This window comes from Heliangelus exortis, chromosome 1, assembly GCF_036169615.1.
Source record: "Heliangelus exortis chromosome 1, bHelExo1.hap1, whole genome shotgun sequence".
NCBI lineage: Eukaryota > Metazoa > Chordata > Aves > Apodiformes > Trochilidae > Heliangelus > Heliangelus exortis.
In genome coordinates, this window is record NC_092422.1 from 3,584,904 (window position 1) to 3,600,183 (window position 15,280).

At 43.9% G+C, this 15,280-nt stretch overlaps 1 protein-coding gene across 7 annotated transcripts in view; it reads right to left on the reverse strand.

Moving 5' to 3' along the window:
* Positions 1–607: 607 nt before the first annotated feature.
* Positions 608–15,280, reverse strand: part of PAK1 (p21 (RAC1) activated kinase 1) — an 81,956-nt gene continuing 67,283 nt past the window's right edge. For all 7 annotated transcript variants that reach the window (XM_071767352.1, XM_071767183.1, XM_071767089.1 and 4 more), the window contains 6 exons: positions 14,856–14,968; positions 8,355–8,472; positions 7,778–7,877; positions 5,233–5,429; positions 3,649–3,786; positions 608–1,795 (listed from right to left, as the gene is read on the reverse strand). In XM_071767352.1, coding sequence (XP_071623453.1) covers positions 1,709–1,795; positions 3,649–3,786; positions 5,233–5,429; positions 7,778–7,877; positions 8,355–8,472; positions 14,856–14,968 — 753 coding nt within the window. In that variant the 3' untranslated portion in view covers positions 608–1,708. The remainder of the gene's footprint in view (positions 1,796–3,648; positions 3,787–5,232; positions 5,430–7,777; positions 7,878–8,354; positions 8,473–14,855; positions 14,969–15,280) is intronic.

Consider the following 15,280-nt stretch of genomic DNA (forward strand, 5'->3'; position numbering starts at 1 on the left):
TGTTTGACCCAAGAAATTCCTCCTTGGATACAAGCTTTGCAGGTGAAAATTCTTAATATTACATGGAGATGAAATATATGTACAAAAGGGAGAGAGATTCCAGCCTTGTGTGAAACACATCCTAGAGCACAACGGATGAGAGAAGGCACCACAGAAGCAGAAGACTTCAGAAACTCTACCTACATCCAGTAAAACTTGTGTAAGAGCTGTCCTGTCTTGTGGAGCAAACAGGAAAATTCCATCTGATTTCAAACACAGCAGCAGGTCTCAGCAAGAAGCAGGAATGAGCTTTTGTGCAACACCAGTGCTTTGGAGAGAGATGAAAGGTAACTCCAGAATGGGTTTAAACTCACCCCACAAATGACCAAAGCTCCTTCAGATATAATACAGACCTTTCATCAGTTTTCTCTGTGTAAAGTTATTCCCTGGAGAGCCACCTGCTATTCCAAAGGACTAAGAAGAAGGTAAGAGATAGGGTTAGAGGGCTGTATCAGGTTATATCACTTCACCCAACACATCCAGGCACCCAGTAATGGTGTGAACAAAAATCCCATCCAACAAACTTGTCTGGTGACAGTGAACTCTCCAATCCTCCCTCAGACCCGAGTTAAGAAACTCATCAGTCATTTTATTAAAAATCAGCATACAGGTGAACACAAGCCCAGTGTTTACAACCAATCCCTCTAGTAGTCTCAGGTTTCCTGTTGGTTTACAGACTATTAGCAACAAAGGAATCAGTAGCATAAAGAAAACTCTATCATTTCAAAAAATTAATGTCCCCGCGTCTCCAAGAAAGCAGCATCCATGGTCAGTTTGTTTTCCATTGGATTTGCTCTAAGGAACAAGAGTTTTCAACATCATTTTGCAGGCAAATCTTATCTTTGCAAGAGTATTTGCTCTGTTTGTTTTATCATACAGGGCAAAGGTCTCCAAGAAGCCTCACAGCGCTGATAAAACAACCTGAAAGAGCTCTCTGTCAATTTTTTTCCTGTGATTCCCCTTCTAGAGCATCAGAAATGTTTGAGATTTGTTTAACTAGCTAAGTCGAAGCTAAAGGAGGAGGGAGGCCCCCAATTCCCCCAGTTTTGGAAAAACAGATCATCCATGAATTGCCTTCTCCAGCGGCTGCAGGAAGGACCTAAGAGGCTTTCTCCCTGCTCCCTCGAAGCATCCAGCAGAGCTGCAGGAGGGGGGGGGGGGGGGGCACCCATATCCTGGGCTCCCCTTTCAGTTGTCACAGCTGTTCCCATTCTGCTGCTTCCATCCTTCCCTCCTCAAGTCATCCAAAGCACAGAGCAGCCCCAGTGGTGTCACAGCAGCTTGCCAGATGTCCAACCAGTGAAAGATTTAATTTATTAAGATAAACGTGACCTAAAGGCTCCACATTATTTTTAAAAATAAGCACAGTAGGAGAGATGAAAACAAACTGGCTTCACTACATGGAGGTCAGGTTCAGACGTTCTCAGGAAGATCATCTCAGGCATACAAAAGACTCTTCCCCTCTCACCTCCATCACGAGGATGGGGAGACTCTGCAAGATCAGCAATGTCCATCTGCCCTTCCACAGTCAGTGAACAAAACCTCTCCCACCCTTCAGGGCAGATCAAAGTTTTTAAGGATACCCCCAGGAAGAAGGAGCACGAGGGGAGAGGGGCAGGAAATTCACATCTAAAAATCTGGACACGATGATTGTGTTGACTCCACCACCTTAATGGTTGTTCTTGGCTGCCTCTTTAGCTGCAATAATCAGAGGAGTGAGACTAGACAGGGGCTTTGCAATTTTCAGAAACTGGTGCTAGAAAGAAGAAGAAGAAGAAACATGGTTAAATTTTTTAGAACATACCCCAGAAGTCTGGTGGCTTGACCTAGACCCATATATAAAATCTAATGAGCTCCTCTGATCACTGAAGAGGTGAAACCCAAAGGTCTGTTACCATGACAAATATCTGGAGCTTGCCTGGAAGTGATGAACAGGTTGTGAAATTCTACCTGATGAACACATGCTAAATTCTCCAGTGTTTGTACCTGTTCAAGATCAAGCAAAACTCAGAGAATGATAAAGTCTTGCAAAATCTATAGTGAAATCCTGTGTTGAAGGTATATAAAAAATAACCAATCTTATATAATATATATCTATATAAAAATATTTTAAAATAACCTATCATATACAAGACACAGGGCTTCCTGCAGATATTAGGATATTAGAAATTTGCAGAGCAGCTGGAATTCAGGAGAGCAGCCCAGAAGCCACAACACAGAACCATTCTGTCAGTCTCCTATGCAAGGTTAAATAAAACAATATTGATTACCAAAACGAGCCCTCAGATGAGAGGGAAGGCTTGTAGGGCAAGTCCACAAGCTGTTCTGAAAACAAAAAGCAACTTATACCCCATGGGACTTCTGAGCATCAGAAGGGATCAATCAACTCAGGCAACATGCTTTAAGGGGTAGAAAAAAATTTAAAATCAGAGGCTAAAAGGTTGTTAAAAGCAAAAATGTTACAGTTAAAATGTTCTCCTGCTCCAAAGAGCAGAATATTATTGCTCTTTGATATTTTGGGGCTGGAGAGTCCAGGAGAAAGTGATCTTTCAGCTACTACCATTCTGCCAGAGCTTAATGCTTTGTTACAGTCTCAGAAGGCAGCAACACAACCAAAGCTGAATCCACTGGATAAACCAGTGGAAAGAAAGGAAAACATAAAAGGAAACTGTCTCACAGTTTAGGCCTGAGTGCTCCTGATCATGGATTTCTTTTACAAAAAGCTACATTCTCCAACTCCATGGGGAATTTGATAGAAAAAAGACACAACCAACTTCTCTCATCCATGTGCATAAAAAGCCTGGCAGCTTGGCCCTTCCCTTTCCCCAGGAGTTCAGACTGACACCAGGTTTTCAGTGAAATAAGTGATGACAGGGTGATAAGACATTGGAACAGGCTGTGCAGAGTAGTTCCATCACTGGAAGTTTTCAAGGTCAGGTGGGACAGGGTTTTGAGAAACCTGACCTAGTGAAAGATGTTCCTGCCAATGGTAGGAGGAGTTGGACCAGAGGATCTTTAAAGGTCCCTTCCAACCCAAACCATTCTACTATGAAGATATCTCACAAACCTTGCTCTGCCAAAGGAGTAGCATCTGGCAAAATGTGGTAGCACAAAATTGCTTCAGTTAATGCAAGCCATGCATATTCCAAAGAATTCCCAATACTTCTCTGTGACTCCTCCACCAGAAAGGAGACAACCAGAACACCCTAGAGCTAGGAGCCCTCCTCCTCTCCAAATGAAACCAACCATGGCCAGACCATGACAACATGGCCAGATGTCATGGCCAGCTGTGTGAAGAAGCCACAGGAATTAAGGGGCTCAGCATCTGGCAGCCCTGGAACACAGCTGGTATTTGAGGTTGGTTACAGAACACACTGCACAGCTGTTGCTAGTAGCAAGATCAGCATTAAAAAGGGAGCAGTAATGCTTTAGTATAGATTTTAGTTTTGGGGTCGGGTTGGTTTTGGGTTTTTTTTCTGGCAGGTTACCTTAGCTGTGCTGGTGCCTTCAGCTGATGAAGTATTTAAGATCCAAATGAGGACTCAGGCTAAGCCTTCTCCCTCAGGACTGCACAATTACACTGATTCTGCCCCATCCCCCAGCACCTACTTGCAGCAGCTCTTTTGCAGAACCTCTCTTTTCCACATCCATTTCGAGGCAGCGATTTAAGAAGTCCCGGAATATGGGGGAAAGTTTTTCTGGATTCTGGAGTTCTGGAGTCCCGTTGGTAGCAATAAGATACAGAGCCTAAAGCAAAAACAAGCACCAAAGAAACAGGAAGATATGAAAGTTAGATTCCATCCCTGGATTATAGAAAAATCAGAAAATTCCTGATCTCCCTCCTCCCCAGTTCAAAGGGGAGGAAAAGAAATCCCACCTTATCAGGGTGACCGATCAATGCAAACAGAATAGCTGCCAGCCCTATTTTTATGTGGATGGGATCCAATCCTTTATTGTTTTACTCTGATAATCTGGGTTGGGATCCTGCAGCCCACTCAAGGGATTAGGAGGGCAAAAAACAACATTCCAGACCATGTTTACATAGGGAAGTTAACTGGCATGACTCTACCAGTGCTGGACTCCTGCAATAACTATATCCTTATGGGAAGGAACCTCTGAATAAATAGATGATTTTGTTCTGTCAGTTCTTTGCCTGAGTGCACAAGGTCTAAAAAGTCAATGTGATAAAGATACAGCTCTTTACAAGGGATGTCCAAGAGACCCACAAGCAGCTTTTCACATTCTGCAGAAACAAGCAGATTTGCTGCTGTTTGGGGACGAAGCATCCCCACCCCCCCGTACCCCCTCCAAGAATCAAGGACTCAGAATTCATCCACTTCAGGATTTTGTGCAAGAAAAGTTCCCCAGATGGATTTTTCAAAGGAAACTGAAATCAGTCAGACAGTTGGTAACAAGGAGACCCACATCCCAGATCCCATGGGAGCAATCTGATAGCCCAGGATCTGGCACGAGTTGATGAAGCCTTTATGCAACCTTATTGGAGCATCCTCATTTAACTCAACACCCAATTTTTTCCTCCTTTCACTCTTCTTTGATCCCCAAAAAATCACTGCTAGTGCAAGAGAGTTAAAAAGCACTTTTCTAGATCCTCTCATCATGTGCAGCTGAGGGAGAAGCCATAAACCTGGCTTCTACTGAGAGCAGGTACATCCCTACAAACTGACAGCATTTCTCCTTTCATTAAAAACTAAGCACAGGAAAACCATCAGGAGGCTTAAACCCTGCTTAAAGTTTATAAAACTAAGTTTATAAAACTAAGTTTATAAAACTAAGTTTATAGCTTTATTGGGACTGTACAAGGAGGGACAACCTGCCAGCAGGAAAAGCTCTGTTTATAGAATAGTAACACATTAGGTCTTTGAATTCAAGAATTTTCCCCCACACACAGAGCACAAGGGTTCCAGGAGTCAGATGCTTTGGTGCCATCAGGGACTCTTTTCTGCCTCTATCAGCACCTCCAGAAAGTGGGAAATGATGAGTGTGCATGATCCAGCTCACCAGAGCTGCTCTGCACCAGGAAGAACCACATCTGGAGCCAAATCTGGCTTTTCACCAAAACCACCTCAGTCTTCTCGTGACAACATCCAAGGACATCTGGGGCTGCACGTGGTGGAACTTTTCCTCTTCCTGGTGGCTTCACCAGAGACCTGAGGGCAAAAGAAATTTGCTTACTCTCAGGGGGTTCTCGTTGAGGTAGGGGGGTTCTCCTTCAATCATCTCGATGGCCATTATCCCCAGGGACCAGATGTCAACTTTGGGCCCATACGCTTTCCTTGTCACCACTTCAGGTGCCATCCAGTACGGGGTCCCCACCATGGTGCTGCGTTTGCTCTGCTCAGGAGTGATCTGGGCACAGAAGCCAAAGTCAGCTGGAAAATTAAAGAGAAGGGGAAAGAGGGGGAGAGGGAGGGAAAGAAACAGGCATTAAAATCAGCGAAAAAAATAAAATTAAAAAATTAAAAATTAAAAATTAAAATTAAAAATTAAAATTAAAAAACTAAAATTAAAAATTAAAATTAAAAGTTAAAATTAAAAATTAAAATAAAAATAAAAATAAAAAAATTAAAAAGTTAAAAAATTAAAAAATTAAAACTAAACTTAAAAACTAAACTTAAAAACTAAACTCAAAAACTAAACTCAAAAACTAAACTCAAAAACTAAACTCAAAAACTAAACTCAAAAACTAAACTCAAAAACTAAACTCAAAAAAATAAACTTAAAAATTAAACTTAAAAATTAAACTTAAATATTAAACTTAAATATTAAACTTAAATATTAAACTTAAATATTAAACTTAAATATTAAACTTAAATATTAAACTTAAATATTAAACTTAAAAACTAAACTTAAAAACTAAACTTAAAAACTAAACTTAAAAACTAAACTTAAAAACTAAACTTAAAAACTAAACTTAAAAACTAAACTTAAAAACTAAACTTAAAAACTAAATTCAAAAATTTAAACTTAAAAATTTAAACTTAAAAAAATAAACTTAAAAATTAAACTTAAAAAAATTAACATCAGAGCTGTAGTACACGTGACCCTGCTGCACTGTCTGGGGTGATGCTGCTGCAGCTGTGAGGAGAAGGGGTGGTTTGGGGCTAACAGAGAAGACAGTGCTGAGGAGTAAGTTTCTAAATGTGGCTCACTGAGGCTGTGAGGATTACAGAGCTGCTGACTTGGCCAGGTGAACAATGGGGATCAGTAAATAAATGTTTATGGGAGCTGAGACACCTGACTGTGCTTGCAGCATTACAGAGCCACCACACCCTGTGTTATACATCACCTGAAGATGGGTCCTGGATATGTCAAAAAGAGAAATTAATGCACAGCCTGAGATACATCCCCCAACCCTGATCTTTTCAGTCCCAGAGATGTTACTTCCCTCACCATCCCTCAAACAGGATTTGCTTTACAGAGCAAACAGGATTCAGAATAAGTTTAAAATACCTGAATTTATGCTGATGATTTTCTTTAAACAAAAAGATGGGGAGCCTTCACCCAATGCTTGCTGGGTCCTATGTCTTATTTGTGTTTGACTTGCCAAAAGAAAACTAATTCTGCTCTTGTGAGCCCAGCAGAACCAACACAGCGAGATGCAGGGCCCATCCTGACCCCCTGTGGCATCCTGGGTCTAATTTTAGGCAGAATGATGAAAATTAAACTGATCCCTGGCTGGGTTTTCATCAAGGGTAAAACCAGGAAAGGTACATATGGCTCAGGAGGAGAGAAAATTTCCAGCAGAGCCAATAAGATGCTCAGGTCCAGAAGGTTACTGCATCCTATCCACAGGGACTTTTCTAACTTAAATATACAGCCCAGTACCTGCAGACTGTGCTCAAAGAAGTTATTCCATAAGAACAGACCACTTTGGCCCTGATCAGTTATTCATCACTAACACTCCAAAGATCTGACTGTACCAAAGGACAGCTTTAGTCTAAAAAGCAATTATGTGCCAAAAAAAAAAAAAATAAAAAAATCCCACCTTCTTACTCAGCAGATCTGCACTGTGTGAATTTTGAGTCATATCTGCTGTCACAGCTGACAAAAATAGATTTATTTATGCCTGTTGGGTGCCAGCCAACAGAACTGAGAGGAAGAGAAAGGGAGCAGAATTCTGAAAAAGCTTTTGGAAGATAGGAAAATGATCATTCACTGGTGTCCAGATTTTTCTCTGCATGGGCCATGACAAGCACAACAGCTACCTGAGGGGCAGAACAGCCTCAAGGTCTTTGACACTGGTGGCAACACAAGGAGGAAACAACATTTAGAGACCTCTCTAAATGTTGGTGTTGTAAGATGAAATGTTCTACAGTCAGTTTTCAGTTCTCCCTCAACTCTCCCTGCCCCCCAAGTACCTGCAGCATTTTGCAGCCTGAAAAGATCACTCACAACTGAAGACTTCTGGCTCTACACCTTCAAACCCAGCTTTCTGGACTGGACTAACATTAAAATATTGTTATTTTAGTCTACAATAGATAGCACGAAGCTAATCAAACCTCAAACCTCACTTTTGAGTTGGTATCAGTTCATAAGGATCCAAGCTTGACAATCTCCATTAAAATCAATGCCACAGAGATATCCACATTTCTACAACCTCTTCATCACTACAGCATCAAAAACCTCAAACACCCATCTCCCTAGCAGGGCTGGCACAGAGCAGATAACAGGCCTGGGATGAGAGCTGAAGCCATCAACAGCAATGTTCCCCACATACTTAGTTTGACAGAGCCATCCATTCCCAGCAGGATGTTGTCACTCTTGATGTCTCTGTGAATAACTTGGTTTGAATGGAGGAATTCCAGAGCTTGGAGACACTGAAAAAAATTAAAAATAATAATTAAAAAAAAAAACAAACCAGTAATTCAGCTATTCTTACTGTGCATGAAATTATTCACCAGTCAGAATTAGCCAACTAATGGACTCTGACAAGATGCATTCTGAGTAGCAAGGGCTTAGTGTCTTAGTTTTAAATCTACTCAGAATGTGCAGGGCTACAGAGAGATATCCTACTGGGATCAGCAGCTCCTAGGAAGATAGGTTAGTCCCAAAAAACCTGGAGAACAGGCACAACCAAGGGGATCTCAACCCTATTTTCTACTCCAATCCTTCTAGAGCGAAACAAATTAGGATTGTACATTGCAACCTCCCAGCTGAAATCCACTCTCTGAAAGAATGACTGCTGCACTTTAGAAACTGGAGATGGCAATTCCTGTGGGGCCAGCACCAGGCTGTGGGAAACCCATGTTCTCTTCCCAAATCACAGCTCCCTGGAAGCACAGGGGCTGCTTTACCTCTCGGCACACAGCAGCGATTTGTCCTTCGTCCATGCAGGTCTCTGTCACCACATCTGTCAGGGAACCTCCTGCCAGGTATTCCATAACCACCCAGAGCTCTTCTCCCACAAGGTAGCTGAAAAGGCAAAATTGGATTTTAACAACAGCAAGGATGAGCATGCCACTGTTTACCTAGCAGGATTTTAAAGCTGAGAAGGGAGGTGATGGAAGAGCAGGCTCCAAGGTCTTGGTTCATAAAAGTTGAATATTTCTGCCACAGAAAGGGCTCAGATTAAGATGGAGACCCATCCTTACAATTCCTGTTGCTGGGAGAGAAGGGGAAGAGCTGCTTGTCCAGGCATGAAGCTCAGACATGTGGCACCCAGCAGAGCTTTGAGGGCTCTTGTGTCAGAAGAGGTGGCTGGAGGATGCTCTCTGTGACTGCTGGCATCCTCCTGTCCTAAGCACTTGCCCACTTTGCCTGGGCCCAGGGACAGTCCTGGGTGGCACAACAGACTGCAAACAACTGAGAAAGAACACGTTTTATTTTAAGCATTGTGCATTTGAATGACTCCAGTTTTTATGCTACGAAACCAGCTTGGGATTTTGTCTGAAAATTTCAGAATCATTCATCAGGGTAAATGAGAACATCTTGCTGGATGCAGCAGCAATTCTAAAGTTCTAAAGCATACAAAATGAAAGTACAGAAGGGCAGGCTTTGTCCAAAAAGCCCTGTAGGAAGAGACAGCTGAGATGAGGTTAAGCTTTTTCAGCCATTTGGGATATTCTTCTCTGCTGAGAGTGCATGTTTAAAAATAGAAGACCTGGGATGAAGACTTCAGGATTAACTCATTTTTTAAAACCCAAACAAATGCAAACCACCAACCACTTCTGTCTTTCTGGGCCCATCTGGGAGAACATCAACATGATCTTCCATGACAGACGCATCAGGATTACAGATTCCTGAAGGAAGGAATCACTAGCTGGAAAACCAACATTCTCAGGCTATCCTCCCGTTTTCAAAGTGAGTGGAAAGGTGAGTGAAGAGAGAGATGGCACAGAATCTCATTAAAAGGCTCTGCTGACAGCAGAGTTCATCAAGAATGCATTTGCTTTGCTCTGAAATGCTGATCCTACAGAAGATTTAATAGTGAATCTGGTAAGAGCCAATGGCAAAAAGCAGGACAGGTTCTAGGGAACCATCAGCTGGAAAGCAACAGTGAAAGGAGAACAAAATTATTAAGCCCAACCTGGCATGGAAAACCAACAGAGATGAGTAAAACATCACAGGAGTGGGCTTTGTCCCCAAAAGGACACAATGCCATCACCTGAGCTGCTGGAAAAACTCCCCCCAAAATATGAATTGTAGTCTGAGCTGTGTGACAGAAGTGTTACAGTTATGGAGAGCAGTTAATACCAGAGACAAAGACTGACTCTTGGTTTGCTGATGATGAAGCCTATGCAGGGAAGCAGAGTTGGAGCCCAGGGACACAGGGCTATGCTCCTGGAGCATCAGCTCTCACACTGCAGAAGAGAAGCTGATCCACTGGCAGTTTTTTCCCTGGCAGCACAGGCTCCAGCAAAAGCAGGATCACCTCCAGAGCAGCCCCTCAAAGTGAGAGAGAAGTCTGGGGGTCACCTACCTTTTAAAAGATCTGGAAAGCCACCCCCTCCATACCCTTTCTTCCTGTCCCCTTGCTATTCCTGCTTCTTCACCATTCCTACCAAACCAGGCTCTCTACAGATTTTATCAGCACCCTCCCAACAACCTAGTGTCACCCCAGACATCACCCCACTTCCCTTCATTGTCAGCAGCACCTTCTGCACCCCAAGCCCCCTTGACTGCAATGATGAGGGCAGAATGGGCTCCACTGCTCCTTCCTGACAGCCTCAGGTTGCACATGCTGGAACCAAGCTGGTGCCTTTCCAGAGCCAGAAGGGATGGAGCAAGCCAAGAACCACACTGTGAACCACCATGAGCATGTGCCAAGACCCAGGCACCTCAATAATTGATAGATCTGACCTAAAGTGCAGTGGGATGGAATTAATGGTGGCTGCCTGCCAGCTGCCACCAAGCAAATGTCACTTCAGAAGACTGGGTGATGCTTTTCATTCCCTTGCTGCCTCAGAGGCCAGTTTTAGGCACTGAGTTGCCTGACTCAAAAACATTCCCTTGGTAGTTCTGGGGACACCACCAGGAAGTCCATCCACCTGCTTGCTGCTCCCCATGCATGGTGTTGCACCTTGGTGCCCACAGGCACCTTCCAAAAAAAAGTTGGCAATAAAAACAAGGTGACAAAAGTCTTGGAGGAAGAAGGAGGAGGTCTACAGCTTCCTCTTCATCCATCTTGTCAGAGGCAATGTCTGCTCCAGCCAGGGATATTTCAGCTTCCATTCAGACATCACCACCTTAGGAAGGTGTCCGTCCAGCAAACCCTCTCACAACACACATCAGTCAGTCAGTTCCAGTCCTTTTTTATTGATAAACTTCATGTCCTGGTTTGGGCCAGGATAAAGGTGATTTTCTGTCTTGCACTTTTGCTTTCAGCTCAGTCTCTTGTAAGCAGCTGCACTGCTGAAATGAACAGCAAGTTTCTCAGGCAGTGGCTGCTGCTGGGACTGATAACACTTGATGTTTATAGTTACAGCCAGAGCCTGGGGTGCAGAACCAGGGACACTGCTCAGCTCTGAGCAACATTTTGCCCTCCAGAAGGAGCAAAGGAGTAAAAAGGTCCCACCTGCAGCCCTACTTTGGGGAGGAAGGGACAAGAGAGATGACAAAATTGACCAAATAGAGGATTCCATCCCATCCACCTCATCCTCAGGATAAATTGGAGGGATCCCCAGGCTCAAACCCCTTCCTGCTTCCCCTTCTTCCCCTCTCCCTGTTTGCTTGGGCATCCTGGGAGGATCCCATCCATTCCTCTGCCTGTGCTCCTGATCCATCCCAGCCTGAATCTGTGTGTTCCTGCCTCCAGCTCCCAACTGCTGCTGACTCCAGGATTCCAGCCTGGATCTTCCCAGGGCTGCCCTGCAGCCTCGGTGTGACATGAGAGTTATTGGGGGAAAGGGGGGGAGAACGTGGGATTGATTTTCCTGGATATTTGTATAGATTTAGTAATTTTTCCTATTTATCATTCCTGTTTCATTAAAGCTGTGTAGTTTAGTTTCCAACCCATCAGTCTCTCTCTCTTACTCTCTCTCCCTGCTTTATCAGGGAGGAGAGGGAGGATTAATAGAGAGCAGCTGTTAATTGGTTTAATTGCCAGGCCAGTGTTAAACCCTGACACTTCATAAAATCTGTTTTTACTCAGAAGGCCATGAGAAATGGGTGTTTTCTTGTAGCATGACTGTCACAGATCTTCAGCTTTACTCACTGACCTTCCAGCCCTGGTTGAGTTTGGGGCTGGTGTGAGGGTGACAGGGACATCCCATAAAATGAGGATGTGTGGGGTTTATTATGTTAAGGGGAGTTCTTCAGAGAGAAATAAACAAAACCTAAGGGCAGAAGAGTTCACTTGGCCTAACACTGGGCATCTGATGGTTGTGTTTAGATACCTGAGTTTACAAGCAGGGCTCTGAGGGCCTCTTTCACACAGCAGAAAGAAACTGGCACCTTCAGAAGGTATTTCCCTACCCTCAGCACAAGTGGCTGCTTGTCTGCACAGGAAATCTGGTGTCACTGCCTTCAGAGCAGGATGCTTCTAAATTCAGCTGATTTAGGCCATGTAACTACCTTAAATATCCCAGCACAAGTGGCCACTTGTACTGCAGCACAAAAGCTGTCTGAAGCATAAATGCACTATTTGCACAGTGATGCTTTTTTGGGGGGGGGGGGGGGGCAGTGAACCAGGCAGACCTCTTAACCACAAGCAAATAGGACATGTTGGTAAGGGAGAAAAAAGCACAGGAAACTCTTGCTGAAGGGCAGAAGCTAAAGCAAAGAGAAGTGAGACCACACCTGGAATACTGTATCCAGTTTTGGGCTCCCCAGTTCAAGAGAGACAGTGGTCTAACTGGGGAGAGGCCAATTGGGAGCTACAAGGATGATGAAGGAACTTGAGCACCTCTCCTATGAAGAAAGACTGAGAACTGGGGCTGTTCAGCCTGGAGAAAAGGAGGCTGAGAGGGGATCTTATTAAATTCTATAAATATCTGAGGGGTGGGTGGCAAGAAGAAGGGGCCAATCTCTTTTCAGTGGTGCCCAGTAACAGGACAAGGAATAATGGGGTTAAGTTAGAACATGGAAAGTTCCACCTCAAAATGAGGAGAAACTTCTTTACTGTGAGGGTGATGGAGAACTGACCCAGACTGCCCAGAGAGGTTGTGGAGTCTCCTTCTCTGGAGACTTTCAGATCCCACCTGGATGGGTTCCTGTGTGACCTGCCCTGAGTGATCCTGCTGGGGCAGGGGTTTGGACTGGATGAGTTCCAGAGGTCCCTTCCAACCTCTGGTTTATACAGGTGACTGTCAGCTCCCATTAGGGACTCAGAAGGGGTAGGACTGTCAAAAACAGAACTGTAAAAAAATAAATCAGGTGCCACAGGCAAGAGCATCCTTCCTCCTACTTTATTCTGCCTCAGCAGTGGGCAGAAGTCAGCAAGCAGTGTTCAAATATCAGCTTCATCCATCACTCAGGAAGCAAACAGGCACACATCAGAGCAAGCAGGAGGGATGCAGCTCTCCAGCAACAGGATCCTGCAGTTGCAGAACTTCAGTGACATAAATAAGCATGAGAACCCCAACGTTCTTCCTAGTTGCAGTGCTACCTGCTTGTGGCACTTAAACAAAAGCTAACCCACCTGGAAAAGATCACTGAGAGAAAGTGGAGGACAAAAGCAGCAGCATTCATCACTGGAAGCTTGGACAAGACAGGAGGACACAGCTAAGCTACAGATGGGATGTTCTGGCTAGACAAGGCAAATGCACATCCTCAGCAATGCTCTCTCTCGTGGGAAGAATGTCTCTCTCAAACAATTTTGCCAAAACAAAGCTTCTCATCAGCCAGGAGAAGTACATAGTTTCATCTCAGACCCAATTCTTAATTCTTCTTTGCCACTTGTTTCATTTCACACAGGTAACATCCTTCTGCTCTCTGTAAGAAGAGGACTTCTGCCCAGCACCACTTCCATTTGCCCACACACCCCTTCCAAAAAATGTCAGGAGCAGATTTTCTGTACCTACAACAAAGTAGATCTTTACAGCCATGCACAGGACACAGCACCACACAAATGCAGAATCTCAGCTGATGCTGCCACGTAGGAGAAGTACTTTTTTTTTTTTGGCTAAGACATTAAAAGCCTGTTAAAGAAACCTATTAAAGAACCAGCTGATAAGGCTTTGATATGCATGCAGAGCAAACAAATGTGCAAATAGTCTCTCAGATCTCCAAAAGCCATTCTAGGTCACAAACCTCCTTCTAAAGTGGTGAGTTGCCAAGATTAAAGATTGCAGCTCACCTTGTCCAGGGATTCTTTACCCTACAATAAGCCAATCCTGCAGTTTATCAGGACCACTGGGATCTGACATGAGTGCAGGAGATCAAAAATCCCACCCCAGGTCACCTGGAACCAGCTGTATCTTTAAGGTGAATGCCACAATGCACCGATGTGATGTTGATGGTGAATTCAAGTCACCATACAACATGTTTATTTTCACACTTGGGTATTTCACTGCCTCGAGCAGAATTTGCAAGGCTACAAATTTATTTTAAAAACAGTTTATACTCTGCACAGCAGCCACTGTGCTGCTTGTTTCTGCTGTTACTGTCTTAGTCCAAGGGATATCATCTCATGAACAAGCAGAGCAGCCCTGTCCATAGATAAACTATTAGTTGGGGCTCCTGCAGTAAGGATAAGCAGGGACTCAAGGAGGGGATTCCATTGTCCCATTGGATGCAACATACCCAGGAGTACCACAGCATGTGGATGAGCACACAAATTCCTTCCATCTTCCAAAGAGTTCTTGTACCAAGTCTCCTTTTCTCCCTTAATCACCCCTGCAAGAAAGCAGCCTTCCTGGGGTGGGAGCCACTGTGTCACTGTCATGCTTCCCTGTAGGGAACCTCAATGGGACAGTCACAGGGACAAGATTAACACCTCACCTGGGAAGGAGTCAGCTCCTCCACAAGCAGAACCTTTCAAGAGAAAGGGAAAGGAGAGCAAACCCAAGAAACACAATTCAAACTACTTCTCCTCTGGCAGCAGGAAGGAAATGGCTTATTGTGTCAAATTTGGCAAAGTAGATAGCTGAAAAATGGAGTCTTGAGAGCAAACTGCTGATTGATTTCCTGCCAGCATCTCTAAAAAGAGCACAGGTACCCCATTAAGACCAACTCAGACATTTTCTCCTACAAAATGGAGAGAGACCACCAAGCCACCCACACCACAGCACTGCCACAAGCATTGAGCAGCTCAAGGTTGTCCTATACATGCATTAAACTGAGACAGGTTCACTTAAGACAGTGACAAGGAACTGTTTTGCAGAGTCCCCTTGAGAACTCCTGAAATCCTGACATACCTGTCCAAGTAGTTGACTATGTTGGGGTTTTTGTTTTCCCTCATCACAAGGATTTCATTAATAATCAGTTCTTTTTTGGGCTGCTGCTGCAAATTCATCTGCTTGATTGCAACCTGCAGTGAAGAAAGACCAGGTAAAGGATTATTAAAAGAGTCACCCCAAAACCTGCCAGTACCAGTGTCCAGTATTTTGGTTCCACATTCATGTGAAGCAGGAAAACACTTTTTCACCATGAATTGCTCAGTCATTTAGTAAGTCTGAGTTCTTGCAGCCAGTCCATTTCCACACAGGCTGGAGAATAATTAATGCAAAAAAGCACAAGGGGAATTACTACTTTTATCCTGGACCATCTACAGCTTCTTGGTAAGAAGGAAGAGATCCCTTTACTCTAGTATGGACTGAAATATCATAACCTTTTTATTTCT